Source organism: Pipra filicauda, unplaced genomic scaffold (genome assembly GCF_003945595.2).
Source record: "Pipra filicauda isolate LSUMZ 115617 unplaced genomic scaffold, ASM394559v2 scaffold95_size2449627_pilon, whole genome shotgun sequence".
Taxonomy (NCBI): Eukaryota; Metazoa; Chordata; class Aves; order Passeriformes; family Pipridae; genus Pipra; species Pipra filicauda.
Genome location: NW_024105153.1, coordinates 9,216 through 30,706, shown reverse-complemented (window position 1 = coordinate 30,706; position 21,491 = coordinate 9,216). Strand labels below are relative to the sequence as shown.

The 21,491-nt window shown below is 51.7% G+C and overlaps 1 protein-coding gene, 1 long non-coding RNA gene and 1 other non-coding gene across 4 annotated transcripts; 2 read left to right on the top strand and 1 right to left on the bottom strand.

Annotated features, from left to right (window-relative positions):
- Positions 1-904: 904 nt before the first annotated feature.
- On the bottom strand, positions 905-2,600 carry LOC120325359. Of its 2 annotated transcripts, none has more exons than XR_005567305.1 (2): positions 2,484-2,600; positions 905-1,999 (listed from the first exon to the last, which is right to left on the bottom strand). It is a non-coding gene; the product is annotated as an uncharacterized LOC120325359 (long non-coding RNA). The 2 variants fall into 2 exon arrangements; XR_005567306.1 differs by lacking the exon at positions 2,484-2,600 and adding an exon at positions 2,148-2,472.
- Positions 2,601-2,717: 117 nt separating this feature from the next.
- Positions 2,718-9,858, top strand: RPL3 (ribosomal protein L3). The gene is made up of 10 exons (XM_027722705.2): positions 2,718-2,742; positions 3,710-3,902; positions 4,491-4,659; positions 5,547-5,682; positions 6,905-7,091; positions 7,456-7,616; positions 7,794-7,895; positions 8,382-8,477; positions 8,928-9,047; positions 9,748-9,858. The coding sequence occupies exons 1-10, from the start codon at positions 2,740-2,742 to the stop codon at positions 9,790-9,792; spliced, it is 1,212 nt and encodes a 403-aa protein (XP_027578506.1). The 5' UTR covers positions 2,718-2,739; the 3' UTR covers positions 9,793-9,858.
- On the top strand, positions 7,209-7,301 carry LOC113988810. Its single transcript, XR_003541025.1, has one exon. It is a non-coding gene; the product is annotated as a small nucleolar RNA U83B (small nucleolar RNA).
- Positions 9,859-21,491: the final 11,633 nt, after the last annotated feature.

The following is a 21,491-nucleotide window of genomic DNA, read 5'->3' as shown; positions in this document are numbered from 1 at the left end:
CACCCACAATACCACCAAGGTCACCAGCACAGCAAGGAAGGGATGTGTGAGGACAAGCTATCTAGCCTTAGGGACAGTTCAAGCAAATTGGCCCATGCCTTCTGCACAGAGTAGCTGCACACCAGTGGCCTACTGGCTGCTGCAGAGTCCCTGATAATCTGTATTACATGGACTGAAATGGAAAGCAAGCCCTTGGATTGTAACATGGTTCCCTAAACTCAGCAGTGGAAGCCAAAACCATGCCAGAGCTAGAGAAAAAATGTATGGGGGAGATAAAAGAGCATTTAAAGCTGGCCTATGGTCACCCATTTGGAGCTGCGCTCCAAAAAGTGGGCAGCCATTCCGCATCTTTTGTGGGGCTCATTTTGAGGGGCAGGCTGGAGGTAGAGGATGGACACTGCTCCATCACATCCAGCCATAGAATCCTAGAATGGTTTGGGTTGAAAGGGACCTTAAAGGCCGTCTAGTCCAAGCCCCCCGCAATAAGCAGGGGCATCATCGCCCTTTCTAGGGGACCAGTCTGCCAGGTTAGAGCAAGCAATGAAATGTCCTCCAAACAAAGCACATCTTGGTCTGTATGGGCTTTTTCATGCAGGTTTGCACACAGATCCCTCCAGCAAAGCCTCCAGCCTTGGGTTTTACTTAACCTGCAGGGACCGGAGTGGGGGAGGGAGGGTGGAAGGTCTCTGGGAGTTGAATAAGTGTGCTAACAGCTGGATATGCCCTTCTTAATTATTTCACACTAGGTGGGTAACCAGTCTCCCCACGCCGAATGGCTTACTCATGTTACACCAGTGCAGCTGGCAGTGGGATCTGGCTCTACCATCATCGTCATGGCCAGGCTTTGCGAACGAAGATTTGGGAAGGACTCTACCCACATTTGCTACAAGCACGCTGGTGGCTCTATAGGTTGATGTTGTTTAATTGATGTTTGCAGTTACTTGATATAACTGTAATGTGCAGCACTACCATTGCATGTTACAGGTCAGCATCCCCGCGGTGGGAATTCTGATGGTTGTGGTGCCACGGTCCCTGGCAGGGAGGGAGGAGGCAGGGCAGGAGTCATCCCAGGGGGCACCAATCTCCGCATGGTGTTGTGTTTGTCAAACACATCCTCATCTGAAAGCCCTAGGAGACAGTGCGGGCAAACTTTGGGTGCCCCATGTGTGAGAAGCTCCAGACCACCCAGCTCTGGGTTCCACTGTTGTTGTGGCCTTCAGTGTGCATCCCCTTTTGTACCACAGGCTGTGGTGGATTAAGGCCCATGTTTCTTATAATAAGGCAAATTTATCTACTGATTCCCAGTTTATTCAGCCTCTGGATGTCGTGAGGCTGGATCTTACTATTCAGCAGTTTAGTTATTTTCCACAGATTGCCTCGTGGGTGCATCTAATACCATCTCAACCACCCAGTATCGGCTTCCTTGCTTTGCTCATGTTCTGCATCCTTAACCCAGAGAGGGGCTGTAGGTTATCCTGTAAGGGTGCTGTGCAGTTCCCAATCCAGAGAAGTCTGAGAGAGCTTCTTCAGCTGGGTCCCGTCTGATTTCCTGGTGTCGATGAAAGGAGAGTGAATAATTTATCTCCTGTCTCTCAGCTCCTTCCCTGTTCAGGTTTCACCTCAACTTTGCTTCACTCCTGCCCAGAAGATATGCAGCACCAGCTCCCATGCTGGCAAGTTTCTGATGTGGTCTAAGCTATCCAACATCTCCCAGAGACACAGCTGGTCCTCACGGTGCTCATCCATGTGCCAGAGCAGCAGTAAATGGAGCAGGAGAAATAACAGCATGAATAGCAACTAGTCCAGGCAGCTTCCACTGAAAGCCTTATTTTCAGTTTCTCTCTCACAGCACAACTTCAGCACGTACATTGGTTTTATTGTTTACTATTAATTCAACTGCAGCACACAGAGGCCCTGATTGAGTTTGGAGCAGCGCTGTACCAAGCACCGTGGGAATATACAGCAGGACACAGCCCCTGAAGAACACGCAATCATGTCCCTGCATGAAGGAAGAGAAGTTATTTGATACCTTTTTCTATTTTGAGATACACGCAAAAATTGTGGGATGGCGATGCTGGCAGTGAAGCCTATTTTATTTAATTAATTTTTAATTTTTTCTCTCTTTTTAGTGTGTTTCTTCACATTACGTAACATCGTCTCCAAGCTGCGATGTAGATTTGTCAGGTGCCTTTTGCTCAGGGTTCATCAGAGCCTCCCATGGCTGTAGAGCTATTTGAGAAAACCAGTCAAACACTGCATTGGGACACCCCATTCAGGCAGGCACTCGCTCCCAGCTTGGAACCAGCACATTGTTTTCGTGGAAAGGAAACCCCTGGCCTGTTCGGGGAGGGAGCCTGCAGTGGGACACACTGTCTGGCATCACATACATCCAAAGGATGACACGGGGACGTCATGGGTTTGCATAACGCGGTAAAGAACCACAGCCAAACGTTTACGTGTGGTTTACTACGTTTCTACCTTACCCTGCGCTCTTTTAAACCCCAGTGCCACATTATCTGTTACGACCCGTGAGCGTGGGCACCGAAGTTCTCGACAAGCCCCAACAGACGTTTCCACGTTTCTGTCTTTCCGCGCATCGCCGCCCGCGTACCTTACTGGCCCCGTTCGCCTCCCGTAGCAGTGCGCGCGCACCACCCGCCCTCTCGCGAGACCTGGAGCGGGGCGCTTATAAAGGCGGCGCGTGGCTGGAGCGGCCCTTCCGGCAGGCGCGGGGACAAGATGGTGGGTGAGAGGGCCCGACACGGCCGCGCCGTCCCACTCCATCCCTCGGCATCGCCGCCAGCCCGGCCCCGGCCACCGCACGGCCCCGCCGCCGGTGCATCCGGGCCCTGCGCGACGCCCTCCGGGGCTTATTTTGGGGCGCGGCCGAGACGTTTCCGCGAGGAGGGAGGCCAGGGGGGCGCGGGCGGCCGGGGGGGTGCTTGATGCCTCTTTTCCTGGGAAGGGGTGGTGGTGGTTCTCTGGAGAGCTCCCACAGTAATGTCGTTTTGGGGCTGTAAGCTTCGCTTGGCGTAACCCGCGTGGAGTACTTTTTTAAATTAAGACATACTTTTTATTAGCTCCGTGGTTAGAGGTGCAATGTTTACTTTAAATTTGGATGTGAAATTGAATGCATAATTTCTTTTTGGGGCTGAGAGTTCTCCAGATAAAACCCGGCTTTACATGGCGGTCAGGTTGCAGAGAGAGCCTGCAGGGGTGGGATTCAAGGGAAAAAATACTGCACTTCCATCCAAAATGACGGACTCAAAGGAGGATGTTACAATGCTGTTTTATTGAAGGTTTTGAAACTGGAATTGCTTCTGTAACACCTACTTCTATATTGATTAGCTGAAAAATGTTGTGAAGTTTTTTGTGCTCAGTTTTGTAGATTTGTGGGGTGGACTAAAACTATGGTAGCTTACTGTGGCCAAACTGCAGCTTCTGTGGTTCCTCAGTTACAGTGGGACTTAAAATAGGCTTGTAAGGAAAGGGATGTTAAATGTAGGAAGGACATAGTTGGGGCATGAGGATTACATTCTTATAACATAATGGAATTCAGGAGCCACACAACTGATAGTGAGAAGAATTTCTAGAATGCGAGTTGTCTGGTGCGTACATGATATTCGTGTTTTCAGGCGAGGAGAGAATTGACCCTTGAGTGGGTGTAAGTGAATCCCTGTAACAAGCACTAAGTGTTTTCTCTCCGCAGTCTCACCGCAAGTTCTCGGCTCCACGGCACGGCTCCCTGGGGTTTCTGCCCCGCAAGCGCAGCAGCAGGCACAGGGGCAAAGTCAAGAGCTTCCCCAAGGATGATCCCAGCAAGCCTGTCCACCTCACTGCCTTCCTGGGGTACAAGGCTGGCATGACCCACATCGTCCGGGAAGTCGACAGGCCTGGGTCCAGTACGTATCAGTGCTCCTCCTAATGGAGGAGGAGCGTGTGTTAATGGATGGTGACAGGTGGCCTGTTCAGTAGCAGCTCTGGATTTTAGCCCTGGCTTCCGTGCCCTTGAGTGGGTGGCGTATGAAGCACCTAAACCCCTCCTACTTCCATGTGAGTGCTGTTCCAGCAGCAAGGCTTCCATGTCTGGCAGCCTGTGGTTAACGGTTCCGTTCCTGAGCTGCACAGTGATCTAGTTTGGTTTAGCTGTAGGATAACAGGCTCCTTAGGATGGCTCTTCTTGATAGAGGGACATCAGTCAAGTGCCTTTGGCATTTTTTTGCTGATTGTCCAGTCCTGAATGTGGTTCAGTTACTCACTTCCATCCATTTTACCTGTTGGGATTTGCTGTCCTTTCTACTGAGCTAGCCCCTAATTTTTGCAAGGCGTTAAATTACCATTTAGAGTTGGTTACTTTACCTGTATTATCTCTGTGAAGAGAACTTGAACCATTTGACCTTTCACATGAAGGGCCTGGGAGTGAGAAAGAACAGGTGATGTTTAGTAGCTGATGCTGGTGTTAATTGTGCTGAATTTCTGTCTTCCTTCAGAGGTGAACAAGAAGGAGGTGGTGGAGGCGGTCACTATAATAGAGACCCCTCCCATGGTCATTGTGGGCATCGTGGGGTACGTGCAGACTCCCCGTGGTCTCCGTAGCTTCAAGACCATCTTCGCTGAGCACATCAGCGATGAGTGTAAGCGTCGCTTCTACAAGAACTGGTAAGAGGGCAGGGCCTTGACTTGTTGCTGTCATCTCGTGCCGTGGTTTTTATTTTTTCTGCTGGGTTGCAGATGATGCTCGTACAGCTTTTTGAGGAGGCTTTTCAGCAATTAGTGTTTGGCCTTGATGAACTGGCCTAATGATACGATAGACTGTAGGGATTTCTCAGCGAGGGTGACAGCATGATGTTCGTACCCTTCTTAGCATGGGGGTGACAGTTCTGGTTTTTGCCTGAGATGTCCTTAACAGGCTACAAGTGATGATACTTCGACGGGCGGACATAAGGAAATCGCCTCTGGCGCTTGTTGTTGAGTGTCGAGTCCTGACTGTAGCCCTGTTTTCTCAGGAAAGGGGAAGACAAGTGTTACTTCTGATTGCTGTTCCAGGCACTGTTGTTGTGATTAGAAGTATGTGCATTTGCCTGAGTGTGGCTCCAGCGTGTCTAGAGCTCACAGCCTGTTTATGAACTTGGCAGCCTGAAAAGACGTCAGAGTTGAGCAATAAAGATCTCAAGGGTGTTTCAGTAATGACCTTGCTGTCGGGCACACAAGGGGGGGAAATTGTGGTATTTTGAAGCAGATGGCAGTCACCTCACAATTGCTTTAAAGGTCTGGTTTTTTTCTGTTATTGTTCGACATCTCTCTACAGTCTTTTGTCTTCTGTACTCTGAATGTTAATCTGCTTTGGAATTCATGGCAGCTCCGCTCAGCTTTGGCAATTTTGCCACTGTCTGATGAGCTCCAGGCTCCTCTTGCCAGTGGAAAAGTCATTAGAAGCTGGCAATGAGCCAAAACCAGCTAAGGTGGCAGCTCCTTCCGCTCATCCCCGGTTGCCTGGGGATTGATGAAGGGCTTAGCCAAACCTTGTCTCTGCTCTGCTCCTGAAGGCACAAGTCCAAGAAGAAGGCCTTCACCAAATACTGCAAGAAATGGCAAGATGAGGAGGGCAAAAAGCAGTTGGAGAAAGATTTCAATAGCATGAAGAAGTACTGCCAGGTTATTAGAGTCATGGCTCACACTCAGGTAAGTGCGTTCAGGACTGAAGTATGCTGGAAACAGCTGAGAGCAAGAATGAAATTTGATCCATCTCTAGGGAGATTTCTGCCCTCCTCTGCAGCCTGATGGTGACTGTTCAGCACAACACAAATTCATTCTGTACAGAGCTGTGCTCAGAGGATGCTTGAGCAGCCTTGAGGGCAACCGCTGGCAGTCTTCTGAAGGGGTGTCCAAAAGAAACTGAACTGTAGTAGGAACTTCTTGGGCTCGGTCCTTTCCTGATGCCATGTAGACCCAGACTTTTTTAATTCCACCTACAAATAAAACCAGGCTGAACATTAAACTCTGGGGTTTGTGTGCTCAGCATCGTTTCAGGCTGCAATCTGTCTAAACTGCAAGCACTCAGAGACACTTGGTGGCTCTTCTTGCTCAGCTGGGGGAGGTGTACTGCTGAGTGGTGTGGTGGTGTCTCCCTAGCTGTCAGTACTCTGCCAGGCTTTCTTGGGAGATGGAGTTAAATCTTTTACTGTAAGTGCAATAAAGATGTCTAGTTATGGCATGGCCGATTGTACTAGAATTAGTTTTCTGTATTAAACAGCAAAGGTAGTATTGTAGCTGCTGTTGATATTCTCACCAGTCCCTCTGTGCTAAATATAGTGGAAGTAACTGTAAATGTGACCTGACCCAAAGTGGCCTTTGGTGTGGCAAACTTTATCACAGAATGGTTTGGGTTGCAAGGGAACTTACAGATCATCTTGTTCCAACCTCCCTGCCATGGGCAGGGACACCTTCCACTAGGACAGGTTGCTCAGGGCACTGTCAGAGATGACTGAACACTTTTAAGGCAAGGTGCATCCACAGCTTCTCTGGGCAACCTGTGCCACTGACTTACCACCCTCATAATAAAAAAATTCCATCTTGGATCCAGTCTAAGTCTATCCTCTTTCAGTTTAAAACAATCTGTCCCTTGTTGTCTCCTGTCCTTCCTTGGTGGAGTTTGGTTGGTGCTTGTGGGGTTAGAGAACTCTCTGGTCCTATAGGTGGCATATAACTTCCAGATGCAGTGAATTGTCATTTCAGTCACAGCCTTTCTCCATGATGTAGGGCCTTGTTGAAGTTTTCTGTATTGGAAAAGGATATATATAGTAAGAAAAACTGATTAGGCTAGGACTAAAAGGATACTTGACTTATTAATATAAGGTCCATCTTGGAAGAGTGGGAGCTGAATTTCATGCTTTCTGTTTTCTAGATGCGTTTGCTTCCCCTGAGACAGAAGAAGTCTCACCTGATGGAGATCCAAGTGAATGGTGGCACTGTTGCAGAGAAAGTGGATTGGGCCCGGGAGAAGCTGGAACAGCAGGTGCCTGTGTCAACTGTCTTTGGCCAGGATGAGATGATAGATGTCATTGGAGTCACCAAGGGCAAGGGATATAAAGGTAAACACGTGGAAGTTCTTCTCTTTGTGATAGGATACAGTTTTTAATTAAATCCTAGCCTTGAGTTTTCACAAGCATGTGTGCCAAGGGCTGGAGAGGTAGATCCATATTGCTGTCACAGTTCAATGATGAGACCATGGAATGAGCGCTGGGCACAGCGCCTGACATCTGTGAGGAGTCATTCCATGCTGCCTTCCTTCTGAGAACACAACCCAGGGACAGCCAGGGGGGAGCTTCACCAGGAAATTAATTCCTGGGAAGCTGGATCTGGGCTTCCCTTTGGTTACCTGGGGACTGCAGCTTGAAAGATGGCTTAAACTCTGGTTTGGTGACAGCTTGACAACACTGCTTTGGTCCGTTGCAGGCGTGACCAGCCGCTGGCACACCAAGAAGCTGCCGCGCAAGACTCACAGGGGCCTGCGCAAAGTGGCCTGCATCGGCGCCTGGCACCCAGCACGGGTGGCCTTCTCCGTGGCCCGGGCTGGGCAGAAGGGCTACCACCATCGCACCGAAATCAACAAGAAGGTTTGTGTCTCTGAGCTGCTGGGAGGAAACGAGAGCTGGCGGATGTGACTTGCTCCGTGACAGTGAACAGAGTGGAGAGATTTGCTTTGCATGTTTTGCTCTGTTAGAGTGTCATCCTGGGGACAGTAACCACAGTCTGTTGTGTTGACTAACTGTAAGATTCTTGTTCATTTTTAGATCTACAAGATTGGCCAAGGTTACCAAATCAAGGATGGAAAGCTGATCAAAAACAATGCATCAACTGATTATGACTTGTCTGACAAGAGCATTAACCCTCTGGTGAGTTGCTGCAGCTCTGCGCTGAGAATCTTCTTATGAGCCGCAATCCTAAGAGGCAAATGGGCCTGGTATAAGTTGCAAAATAGCTGAATGAAGAGCTCTCGAGATAAAACTCTGCTGTGGGAGGTGTTGTTGCTTAGTCAGTCTCAGTATTGACTTGCATAACTTGCAAATTGAATTTATGTGGCAGTAGTACAGAGATGTTACAAACCTAGGAATTGTACTTGTAAATTTAAAAGGAATTAGCAAGGAGAGCAGCTTTTGCTGTTTTGTCAGCTTCTTCTGCTGTTCTTAGCAAAAGTCTTACAGCAGCAAATAAATTGCTGTATCAAGAAATTTGACTAGCGAAAGGCAGTACTGGAAACAGGATTTCAGTAAATGTGGGAATGGCCGAGGTCCAGAAATGGGACAAGAATATCAAACTGTAGACAGATGTAATCGCTGGTCCTGTTTTGTACGGGCACTAACTGTTCTCTCCTTGCTCAGGGAGGCTTTGTCCACTACGGTGAAGTAACCAATGATTTCATCATGGTGAAGGGCTGTGTTGTGGGGACCAAGAAGAGGGTCCTAACCCTGCGCAAGGTGAGTAGTGCAACCTGCTGTCACGTGGGCTGGAACAGCTTAAGTGAGCTGTACTGCCTCTGGTGCAGGCGTGTTTGCAGCTGTTGGGAATCATACAGCCTGCTGGAAAGAAAAGCACAAACCCACCTCATAGTAATGACCTCAGGAGTGGCATGAGGTCCTTTCCCTGGTTAATTCAGTCCGGGATTGTTTAGGCTTAAGAATTCTTAAGGACCGTAAGGACACTGGCAGCCTGACTGGGGCTCACCTGCTGCAAGTTGACCAGCCTCAGAGGCCAAGGGTGCAGGATAGGATAGGTAATTGTCAAGTACTCCTTGCACAATGTCGCAGCTGAAGTCTGAGGTCAGAGTGACTGAGGAGGCGTTAGACATAGAGGTGACAAGAAGTAGCCAAGAGTACTGGCAGTCTGGAAGGATCTGCTGCATACTCACCAGGCATCTCTCTTTGTAGTCCCTGCTTGTGCAGACCAAACGCCGGGCCCTGGAGAAGATTGACTTGAAGTTTATTGACACAACCTCCAAATTTGGTCATGGCCGTTTCCAGACAGCTGAGGAGAAGAAGGCTTTCATGGTAAGGGCACTTCCTGGTACCTTTGTGTTGTATACCACCATATTGTGTCTAATGGCAGCTGACAGCTTGACCTTTGGGCTGTCACATGGCCAAAATTTCTGTGAAACAAAGTGTGTAGCTTCAGTCAAGAGGTGTCCTGTCAACTTGGTCGTAACTGTAGCTGGCCTGGGGTCTCACCTCCTCTATGACAGTACTTGGTGTCTGAGGGGTGTTGCCATGTTTGGGCACAAGTTGTTCAGTGGCGAAGCGTGGAACAAGCAGTGCTCCAGTTCCTGTAAGAGCAGCTCTGGAGGATGGTGCTTGCAGTGGTTGGCATTCCCAGTTTGTCACTTACTGGAGAAAGCAGCTGGGAGTGGGGCCCTTGTCAGGGTGGAGCAGTGCTGTGCTCGGGCCTGCGCAGGAGCTTCCCCGCCAGGTGGCACCAGCGTCGCTGCTCTGGCGCATCCAAAGTCATCTGATCGGTGCAGTGCGGCTGCAGAGTTCCAGCTCTCCCTGAAACCTCTGCCCGTGGGGACGGGGCTTAGGGTTTCCAGTGGGTTGCAACATGGAGGGTTTTTTTTTTTTTTCTTTGCCTTGATTTCTTTGCAGCAAGAGGAAGAAAAATTACATCATTGTAATTGGGATGTGATGTCTTTGGTGCAGACTGCTGTTTACATAGTTTGGTTTTCATGGTTTTTTGTTGTTTTTTTTTTTTTTTCAGGGACCACTCAAGAAGGATCGTATTGCAAAAGAGGAGACGGCTTAATTGGGTCGAATGGTCCTGTGGCCTGTGTGCTCTCAGACCAAAAAATAAATATTTTAAACAGATTAACTTTGGCTCTTGGTTTATACATTGCTGTGTCAAGTCTGGTACTCACTGCAGGTTCTACCTGTGGGACCAACCAAACCAAAGAAGCAAGTAAAGCTCAAGTTCATGAATATCCACCTTGTAGCAGGATTCCTCTAATAAGAATGAAGCTGCTATTGCTGGTTTTGGAGAGCAAATATTTTGGGGCAGAGCAAGGCTTCTCTGGTCATGTGAAGTAAAGCAGCAGGAGCCCTAAATGTGTTTGCACTTACTGAGGTGTTACCCCACATGTTAATCCTCTGCTGGATGACTGGAGAGCTTCATGTCAAATGGGTTCTTAAATAAACTGCTCCAGACAGTTGAAACCACTATATTTTAGTTAGGTGGCTGGCCCTTGTTGCCATGGAAACCTTCCAGTGTCTGTATGACAGGGGTTGTAACCTGCAGGTTTTGCAGATGCAATTTTTTTGCTATTCCTGAGAGCAGCAAAAGGCAGCAGGTACTGTGACAAACTGGAAATTCTCAGCAGCTGGCTATTCCTGAATCCATATCCTTTACCTGCTGAATGGTGACAGGAAGCAGACCTGCCTGGCTGGGGAGGAGGATGACTTCTGTATCCCACCCTCTGAGAAGGAGGGAGAGCAGTGCCACTAGTGTTGTTACTGCCTGACTCAAAATAATAGCTGGTTTGGTGTATCCTTCACTGACCATAATTGGAGATGTGGCCACAGTTGAGGCAGTGACTCCAGACCTTCCCACCGAAGTGTAGTGCAGTCCTGAAACAGACCTGGCTTTGTGCTATTTGCTCTTCACTGAAGTGTAGAAAGGTGGGATGTAGAGATTTATTTCCTGTGGAGATGCATGAGAGCCTTCTAAGAGTTAAAAGGTGGCAAGAAGGAGGAAAAACATTTACCTTGTTTCCCTAGAAACCAGACTGGGTGACTGCTCAAGCTGGCTGCCTTTCTGTCAGCCTCATTTAACACATGAACCTGCTGGCTGATTTCAGCCATGTGAAATAAGAGGTCTCACCTGCTAAATTTTTTTTTCCCTCTCACAAATCTCAAATCAGCGGGTACATAGAGAATAACCTTGAATTACTATTTCCCTGATGCAGAAAAGTGGAATTCTCTCCATCCTGAAGCTGCAGATTTATGGGCAGCTCTGAGGAATGAGGTCTCTCCCCCACCTGTTAGTGAGCCTTAGGTGGGCTTTTCAAGTTTTTAAAGCTAGTATGTGCTAGGAACAGCATGCCTCTGAGCCAACCCTGTCTTCCACTGTTGTTTCTATCACACCATCCAAGGGAATTGGGATTATCAGGATAAATGGATGTGTTGGGGGGTGAGCATCCATGACAAACTATGCACTACTGTGGTGAAAATCTGTAAAAGCACCTAATGTTACCAAACGACACCTTGTAATGGGAGCTTTGGGGAGACTGGGGAGGTGCTGAGTGACAATGGCAAAGGAGGTAATTTTTAATCAAGTTGGCATCTAAGTAGATGGAAGCAGTCCTGAAGAAAAGTCCTTGTTGAAGATGCTTGGCATGTCTGGAAGGAGGAGTTGCTTTGTCTTGGACTCTAGTGCCAGACTTGAGTTTGTTTATTCTTGAAGTGATTGTTGCTGACTGATAAAACACCGGATGGGGGAAGAAAACCCACAAAAGCAGTTTCCTGGAATCCTGGGGACATCCAGCGTCAGGAGGTGGCGCTCCTCCCTCTGCAGATGGCATGTGAGACACTTGTCCAGGATGGCTTGCTGGTGGGACTGGCCTGGAGAAAAGTGCTGCTTTAGCCGAGGCTGGGTCATCTGGGCTACGTGAGCCCTCTCGGCCCCTCTGAGGGCTCCCTAAAGCCCCACGGTAACACCCGGGCACTTTGCTGGGGAGCTCCTGGGATCCTGATTTGGGATATCCCTGCCAAGCCACGTGGCTGGGAGCAAAGCCAGGGGATGCCAAGATGGCTTTGGCAAAGCCTTGTGCTCCTAAAACCTGGGTCCACCCTGCAGCCCTTGTCCCCTCAGCCTTCCTGCTCCTCTGTTTTGGGGACAGTCCCCAGTGCAATAGGCAGCAATTGTTGCAGGTCAAACACTGGTCCAGAAGCTCCTGAGAGCTAAGAAATGTTTTGAGGATGACTGACGTTGTTTTTAAACGACCTTCAGCTTTTACTCTTCGGCACTGTCATCTCATTCCCTGCAGCTCCACAAATGCCTTGGTGGTGCTTCTTGAGCTCATCTTCCCTGCTTCAAAATGTCCAACAACATCGCAGCCTGGTCAGAAAAGATTCTTCACCCTGGTGAGACTCAGACCAATCCGAGAGGACAGGAGGACAGGGACAGCCCTGACCCTGCCAAAATAACATTGGGTGCCGTGGGAACGTGCCCTGTCCCAGCTGGTGGTGGGAGGGCTGCGGCTGGGAAGTGGGACTGGGTTTCACCCCCAGCACCCGGTGCTCCCCAGCTGCCAGCAGCTCAGGGGCTGGGACCCAGGGCTCCTGGTTGGGGGGCCGCTTTTCCAGCGGCATCTGGCTCCAGCACTGCCTCTTTCCCTTGCTGGAGATGAAACGAGATGCAGCTGGGATGCTGGAGCGGAGACCTTAGAAGTGTGTTAGGATGCCTGGGAGGGGGAAAAAAATTGGGTTCAAGTTGGAGGTCTTGGCTCCCACAGTCAGCTTCACAAGTGGCCCAGCTGACACCCTGCCTCCCACCCCAGCCCCCGCCTTTGATCCCAGTGACAGGCAGGGAGCTTCAAGTATGCTTGATGGGGGAGAGCGGCTGACAAAGGTGCCCTGGGGGAGCTGTGGCTGGGTTCATGCACTGCAGCAGCTTTTCTGCCAGAGCAGCTCTGCTGGGCTTTTTGAGGGCCACGTGTGTTTGATTTGCAGCCCCCCCTGCCTGAGGACTTCTTTTGTACCTGACAACTTGCTGGCTTCTCACCAACCCTTAGATGTGCCTGTGGGACCTGGGGGGAGGGATGTGGTGGGGAGGTGGGTCCCCACAGAGGTGCTCTCTGCATGAGGCAAGGGGGTGGCAGGTGGCCCTGCTCCACGATCGCAGCCCTGTGGGCACTCAAGCTCCCAGTGCCAAGGCAAAGCCAAAGCCGAAGCTCCCCCATTCTCATGACCACCAGAACCTCCTCGACATGGGGATATCAGTGGTCCCGGGGCAGCGCTGCTCCACAGCTGGGTATGGGACTTATGGGAGCCCATGTGAGTTTTGGGAAGTCTGTTCATCCTCCCCCCGGTGTGGTGCTGGGGAATCACATGTTTCTGTGGCGACCGACGGGTGCAGTGGGGAAGACTAAATTTGTCTTCTACAGTCTCCCAACTTCCCCAAAACACAGTGCGGGGCTGTCCTCCCATCCCAGCAGGGACAGCCCCCGTGCCAGGGTCCCCTGGATGCCCATGTGCCACTCAGCCCCCCACAAGCCTCAAAAAACTTCAGTGTTGGGTAGCACTCTTGGTAGCATGTGTGGTACCAAATTCAAACCCAAGGATTGAATCAGGAAAAGACATAGGTGTGAATCTGGCCCGGTGACCTAAGGGATACAGGGACACCTCTCCGAGGCTGTCCACTAGGCTCAGGCATCACTTCATACCCAACTGCGCCATCACAGGCCTTTTTAAACATATATTTTTTAATTTCTTTATTGACACCAGCAGCAGTAGAGACTGAATTAAGCCAACAAGGGCTGTTCCTTCTGGGCACAGCCATGCAAGGAGAGGCTATGCCCACATACATCATTCCACAGGGATAATTCCCCCTGGCTTTGTGGCTGGAGCTGTCTGCTGTGTGCTATGCTCCTATCTGCCGCCATGTTCAAGGGGTGGATGGAAACCAAAGTTCATTTTTCCCCTTGGGAATCAGCCAGCAACTGGGGCTCTGGCAGACCAGGTCGGAGAGGAGCTGTTGATGGCGGGAGGTATTTATAATCTTTGTTTGGTTCCAGCAAGGCTGGACGCCCACTCCCGCTTCCCTCCATACAATAAGATCAAACAGCTCCGGGACATTTCCTTGCTCCTTGCAGATGAAATTCTTGCATCTGCCGACCTGCTCCGCCCTGCCTGGGACTGCAGCCTCTTCCTTCGCTTGAAGACCTGGAGGGTTGCTGATGCTGTTTCTTCTGCCCCTAAATAAGGGAATTTTCTCATTTTTCCCACCTCACCCCCCTCCATTTTCAGAGCTCATGAGTGACAGGTCAGGACTGGGACTGCAGTACCTTCTCCATCTCACCTTCATCCCCTTTCCCACTTTTGAGGGTCCTCAGCCAGGTCTGATGGCTCATGCGCAGGCTCTGCACTCTGCGCATCAGTGCAGACAAGTGGCAGGCAAGAAAGCAGGAGTGTGCTTGCTCGTGGCAAGGGCAAGGTGCTCAGCAGGAATTTGTTTCAGTCCCACATGTCCATCTTCCTTGGTGCCTGGCCCTGGTGATAAGCAGAGCCAAGGAGAGGGTGAGGTCCTAGGAGTGCAGTACAGCTGCATTGGACAGGTTGTCTGCATCCCTAGTGATGTGGAGGCAGGATGTACATCCTTGCTGTTGGAATCTGCTCCTGCTGGCCCCGTCTCAGCCAAGGGCCCTCGCCATGCAGCCATGTTGGGGATTTCCCCAGACTCTTCCCCCAAAGGCCATTTTGCCCTGGGAATCCCTCCCAGGTGCTCATCAATTGGAGACCACCCCCACTGCTGCCAGAGATGCAGAAGCGACAGAGCTCAGCATTCCTGGGGAGGCACTGAGCACTGACAAAGGCCATCTGTCCCCCGGGCTCTGCTTGGGGCAGAGCGGAATCATGCCCTGGCCCTGGCAAGCAAAGGGGGTGGTAAGCAAATGTCAGCCCAGCTTCACTTGCCTCCCCTCCAAGAGGATCTTTCCTGTGGGGCAGGAGCAGGCTCTAAGGATACCTGCCAGTCAGCAGAACCTATGGCTGGCCATATCCCAAGCCAGGTTGTGCTTTCCTGTCCAACTCCCAAGCAGGGATCCACTGTCCTCTCCCAGCAGGAGCCTTCCCAGGTGTCTCTGGTGTCAAGGGGCTGCTGGTGTGGCAGGGGGGCCTGGCTGTGGGTAGGGCATGCAGCTGCTTTTCATGTCCCTCCTCACGGCACGGCTCACACTTAATCTTTCAGCAGGTCCCTATGATCTAGGGGTAATTATGGGTGCCAGGTTTGGGGCAGCCAAGAGGGAGTTTTAGTGGTGGGGAGGTGGCAGGGAACAGCATGGGGACAATAAGTGACTGGGGAAGGACAGAGCAGGGTGGTTGCTAGCCGGATTTTGGCACCTTCACAGCATCTCTTCCTGAAGCACGCTGGGGTTTCAGGCTGTGCTTGGAGGGCCAAAATGCACACATCACCCCCACTTCAAGCCTTCGGCATCCCTTCTTCTTCAAACCAAGCCTTCATCCCAAAAGGAAACCCTAGGTAATGTCCCCCATGCCTTCCTGCTCCTCCTCTTTGCCCCAGGTTGCTGAGCTGGGTCTCTCCACTGCGGAGGCGTTGGATGTGTGCCAGAGGAAACAGGGGAGACAGCGGCAGGGCAGGGACCCAGGTGCAAACCCACACAGGTAGCAGGGCTGTGACTCAGCCATCCGAGAGAAAGCGCCGCGGTGCCCCAGCCGTCGGCACGGCCGTGGCCGGGAGGGCTCCGGCAGGGAAACCAGACAAGCCACTGGCCTCACCGCTCACGGGTGTTTTGCTCCAGCAGCTGTGCTTGGCTGCCCCCAGGGCTGTTGGGGTGCAGGAGCACTGAGCTTCCAAATTTAGCTCATTTCATTTCCATGGAAAAAGCACCTCTTTCCTCTGGAGATCCAAGATACGTGTACCCCAAAACTTTTCCACTGATCTGTCCAGCCTAATGTCAGAGTCTGATGGGGACCAGGCATGGAAACCCTTGCTCCTTGCAAGAACCTTCCCTCTTCCTCCCGTTTCTCTGCAAAGAGTTAAATCTCTCTCCAATTCAGCACTTCTCCCCTCCCTCCTGCCCCCGGGATAATGTTTAACCGAGCTCATTGCTAATTAAATATCGATGACCTCAGGCAGGTTTTGTTATCGTCTGGAAACACCTGATGCATGTGTCACCAGAAAGAGTTTTTCTCATCTCAAGTACACCGGCAACCCTTGAACTCACGTTGGCTTTTCCCTTCCCACCCCGCCGCCGGCCGCCCCTGCCTGCGGGCACTGAGGCCTTGCTGGCTGCCGAGTGACTCGTGTGGGCTTGTTGTCGCCACTCCTAGTTGCAGGGGACAATCATGGTGGGAAGGAAAGGTTTATTCTTCCTTTATTCCACGCCACTGCTGCCTGCCACCCGCAGCTGAGCAGGCTCAGCTTGAACCGGGTGAACTTTCTTCTTCTGGGCTGGACCTGTGCTTTCCCACCTTCCGTGAGCATGGGGATGGCCCACCTGGGAGCTTGGCTCTCCAAAATATCTCCTGGGCTTTCCCAGGGAGTCAGCAAAGTCCCACAAGGAGAACTCCTCACCCCCTCTTCCCCTGTCCCCCAAGGCATACTTGAAGCAACACCACCAGGCCGAGCAGGCTGGAGCTGAAAGCCTTAAAGGCTGCAATGGCGAATGGGATAGAAAAGAAGGGCACAAAAGAGAAAGACAGTGAGAAAGGAGAGGCTGTAAAGAGGTTGGAGATGTTCTGGGAGGGGGTTGTGAGTCCATTTTAGGCAAGATGGACTTTTATAGGGGCAGAGCCATATCCTAGATGGGTTTGGGACAACTGTCGCCCTGAGCTGAGTGCATGAAAGTAGAGGGGACTCGTCGGGAACTGCATGGCAGCTGGGGTTTCCTGCCAGCTCCACCAGCCTTGTGAACAGGCTCTGAGCCTTGCTGCTCGGGATGATCTCTGCAAAAATTCTCGAGGCAGGTTTTCTTTGTGGTGAAGAGCAGAGGCTTTGCTGACATCATTTTCACACTCTGTGGTATAAATAGCCAATCTGAAAAACAAAGGAAAACTCCCCATGAAGACCATGTAAGGCAGAGCTACAGTTGCACCATTTATTTATTCGCTCACCGTAGCTATTTCCTGCCTCTGTTGGTCAGAGACCTCCTGTGTTGGCCAAAAGTCAGCTTTTCCTCCCTCAGTGGGATTTTATGGATCAACAGCACCACTGTTAACCAGGGGATTACAACCTCCTGGTCCTGGCAGGACAAACTCACACCTACGATTGGCCTCGCTCCCACAGCTGCTCCAAGGTCAGGTACATCTGCTGAGCACCTACAGGGCAGTGGTCATCACCCATTGGAGCAACAAGGTCAGGGCTAAGGCTGGAGGGATCAGTAAGGCTGGAGGCAGCATCCTGCTCCAGCTTTGCTCTACAAGGCTGGTGTTCACTGGGTGTTGTAGCAGGCAGGACTTCTTCTTCCTCCACCTCTAGAACATCTCTTGCATTGCACCACCTCCAAGACACCGACAGCCCCAGTGGGAAGCAGATGCCCTGTTAGAGTGGGGCATGGCTCCCAGGCCACAAAGCTGGGGATGACACTCGAGCACACCCAGACTGTTTTTGCTGCCCCTCAATCTGCAGGTCCCTGCTGTGCAAGGCAAAGGGAGCACTGTGTTAGGGATGAGCCCAGCACCTGCGAGGGGGAGGGTGGTGCAGACACTCGCATGTGCACAGAACCAGCTTGTTCAACAGATGCATCTTCTTCAGGCTCCAGCTGCACTCCTGCTCTGCAGCCCCTTCCCAGCACTTGCTGCCTCCAGACCTGCCAGCAGATCAGTCTGTGCTTGTGATTCCTAGCTGGCTTCAGGAACCATCAGCCAGGCTCGCTCAGGCCCCTTCTCCCTTGCCTGAACTGTGCTGGTCAGCTTTCCATGGAATGAAGTGAGCAGTGCTTCCCCCATGGCTCCACCAGCATGCTGGGAGGGCAGCAGCTCCTCAGCAGGAAGCAATGGCCAGCAGCTGGGGGTGGGACCTCCTTCAGAAGATCTAGACAAACATTTTGGGCCATAGGTGAGGGTTCTCTGAATTTCAGATCTCCATTTGAGATGGTAAGCAATCCCAGCTCTCCCTCAGGTGTGCTCGAGGTGGAGAAATGGACACAGAGGTCCAGGGCTACTGCTGCATTGGAAGCACATCTTCAGTCATCAGATCCCTCGCTCCTGCCTGTAAGCCAGATCTGCCTTCAGTTCTGTTCATGGATGAAGCCAAATTGCAACTGCCCTTATCTGCTCTCTGAAAAGCTGGGAAATGGAGCTGGGCTGGCAAGGGAGAGCGTGGCATGGTACCTGCTGCTCTGCCAACTGCTGAGGGGGACAGGAGAAGTTGTGGGGACAGTGTAAGAGTTGCTTTGCCCTGCCACCATGGCCAAGGTGTGGGGATGGAAGGACCTGCTGGAAGGGAGCATTTTCCCTTTCTGAGTCATTCCCCTGCCTGAAATCCCCCCTGTGCATCAGCAGCCCTGGGGAACAAGAAAGAGGGGGTGACAAAGGTTGGTATAAGCTGTTCAGAGGTTCCACTCTGTCTCATTCCAGGGAGGGTCCCATCCAGCGGACTGTCTCCTTGGTCATTGTTATCAGGATAATTCTCCAGCAGCTTGAATCCTGTTTTTGTGTTGGTGTTGCCTGGCTCTACGGGAGTGAGGGGGGAGAGAGAAACACAGGAAACGGCAGCAACGGAAGCAGAATCATCTCCTGGAGGGAGCGAAGAGCTGCTGACGCCACTGAGGGGAACAAAGACTGAGATTCAGAAGGACTTACACATGAGCTTGTGCTGGAGACAGCCCAGAAAAGTAGTATCAGTCCCAGTCCCACCCCTCCAGCATGCTGCACCTCCGTCTCCCCCAGCCCGAGTCCCTCACACTGAGCTCTGGGATGCAAGGAGACCTTGGGGGTCCCCACTGGGGAGAGGAGGCAGCTGTAAGCTAACACCGATGTTCTTGGCATGGAGAAGCCCTAGGGAGGATGACCTGGGGGATGTCTTCTGCTCTACCCCAGCGGCTGCAAAAGCGTTGGCTGGCATGGCAGAGCGAGGGCAGCCATGGGAACAGCACAGCACACGGTGGCAGCGTGGGCGCCAGCCTCGCCGCTGTCTCAAAGCTGTCCCCTCCACCACTCTGAAATGCTGGGGGGGCTGTCCTTGTGCTGCCTTGCACGCACAACAGGCCCTCTGTCCTGCATCACAAATGGAAACTTTGAGTAAAAAGGTCAGAGGGCTTGGCCATGTGTGTCACCCGGGGCCGGGAGGAGCATGCAAGCCTCTGCCTGGCAGAGTCACAAACTGCCCCTCTCCTCATCCCCATCCATGGCACCTTTCATGTCCTGAGGAAGCCGCCTTTTGCTTCCTCTGTTGAAGGTGCAGGTCAGGAGTGCTGCATCCCAAGTGCCAAGGGCTCTTCTGCATGGCTCTGGGGCAGAAAACCCACTCTCCCAGCATGGGCCAAAGCCCTTGGGTCTCCCAGCTCCTGGCCCTGTGGGATGCAGGTGTCCCAGCCAGGCTGGGCTGGGGAGCTCGGTAAGTCCTGGCCTTGTGCATGACAGTGGAGAATGGTAACAGTGGACATAGCCTTCTCCACAACACACTTGTGCCAAGGAAATTCCCCTCATCCAGTAGCCATACCCCTAATTCTAAGAAAAGAATGTGTACCACAGCTGCAAGTGATAAAGACCCTATTTTTCTGTTACAAGGGGCAGCATTCACATCTCAGACCCTTCTGTGGCTGAGGAGTAAGAGCCTGTCCCAGTCCCATCAGATGTAGACCCCCTTGGTCCACAACCCTGTCCCCATGGCCTGTGCACTGCCTACTCCAGAGCTAGGGAGGAGGATTTCCCCCATCAGCTATGCCACGAGGCTGAGTGATGCTGTGGGGCACTGCTGACACCTGGGAGAGCACTGGGACCATGGAGCCATTTGGGGTGGCACTGCTAGGCGGAAGCTTACAGCACCCCTGCTGCCTGCAGGAAGGGCAGCACAATCAGGATGCTGCTGCTGCCAGGAGTGCTGCTAATTCCCAGAGTCTGCCTTCGTGAGCTGTGTTTGTGGCTGGAACATAAGCACCAAAATGTCATCAGTCCCTTATCTGCAAAGTATCTGGGTCTTTTTGGTACCCACTCAGCCTCCAAAAATAGCCCAGCAAAGGAAAAGAATACATCCCTAAAATAGCACAGCCACTTGGGCTCTCCAGTGCTGGAGCTGACACCTGGTTAAATGCCCACTGCGGCTTTGCAGGGAGATTTCAGGTCTATTCTTCCATGCTTTCCCAGCCTAAAATAGCAGCCACACCTCACCGCACTGGGAGGCTGGCATGTGCTTTCCAACTTTTTCCCAAAGCAGTGCCGGCTGCTGCCCAGCTGCCCTGTGCCGCCCCACGGCACCACTGGCGGTTGCCTTGTGTGAGTCCCAGGCAGGACCCCTGTGCCCACACTGCCCATGGTGCCCAGGGCGGGGCAGGGAGGTGAAGCCCTGGAGCACAGAAAGGGCCAGGAAATCATCCCTAAGGATATAGTCAGAGATGCAGGAGGAGTGGGCCGGCTGGCTGCCTCTCCTGAAAAGGAGAGCTGCCAAGGAGGAGGAAGCTGGGAGGAAGGAAGGCCTTGTTTGTCTGTTCCCAGAGCGGTGCAGGAACTGCTATATGAGGAATTACCTGACCTCACTTACATCTCCAGATGCTTTTCACCAGCTTCCTCATTTGAGCCTCCCCCAGTAATCTTGCCCTACATCATGGTGCTGCTGCTGCCTCTCCTGAGCTACCCAGCACTGGCAGCTGGTTTCCTCCAGGCTGCAATTCCTTTTCCGTCTCCTTATGCTCTAAATTTACCTACACCTGCTATTCCTCCTGTATGGTCCACATTCACTCCCCGTAAGTAGATCCAGGAACCTGGCTCTGCTGGTCAGGCAGGGCTTGACCACAGGGCTCTGCATATCTGGGAAGGCAGGAAAAGCCATGGTGAGTGGGTAGTTCATGAGCTTCCAGTCACAGGGAGGATGCTGCAGGTGTGGAATGTCCTGTGGGATGCTCTGTGGGACCCAGGTGAGAAACTGGGGGACTCAGGAAGAAGGAAATTGAGGCTCTGCATTGATCACCGATGCATGTTGTCCTTTGGCAGCACATTCCGATTCTACATTTTTCTTTACAGAGAGGGTGATCAGACATTTTCTTTACAGAGAGGGTGATCAGACATTGGAATGGGCTGCCCAGGGAAGCAGTGGATTCTCTGTACCTGGAGATTTTTAAAAAGAGACTGGATGTGGCACTTAGTGCCATGGTTCAAGGGTTGGACTTGATGATCTCGAAGGTCCCTTCCAACCCAGCTGATTCTATGATTCTATGATTCTGTGATTCTATACATATCTCGTGTTTCTCCCTGTGCAGCCCCTGCCTCATGCAGTGTCACACAGCCGGACTTCTCGGCATCCGTGAAGGATGAGGGGATAAGACCATGACGCAAAGGTTTCATGCTCTTTGTAGACTATTGCTTCCTCTCTTGCCCAGCCCTTTAGAAGATCTGGGCAAAGATGTTTATGCAGAATACAAAAGGTTTAAGGATGTGTGTTAGATACTGGGGGATGTAGCCCGGCATGAGATAAATACTGATGTGGAAGCAGGATCCAGCACTGCTGCTCTTCATATTGAACAATGTTTCCTGGGGCAAGTGATGAGGAGGGGTGAGGCTGTTGAGTTCAGGAGGGCTGGGAATCATGAAGATAAGGTACTCCCAGGGAGCAGG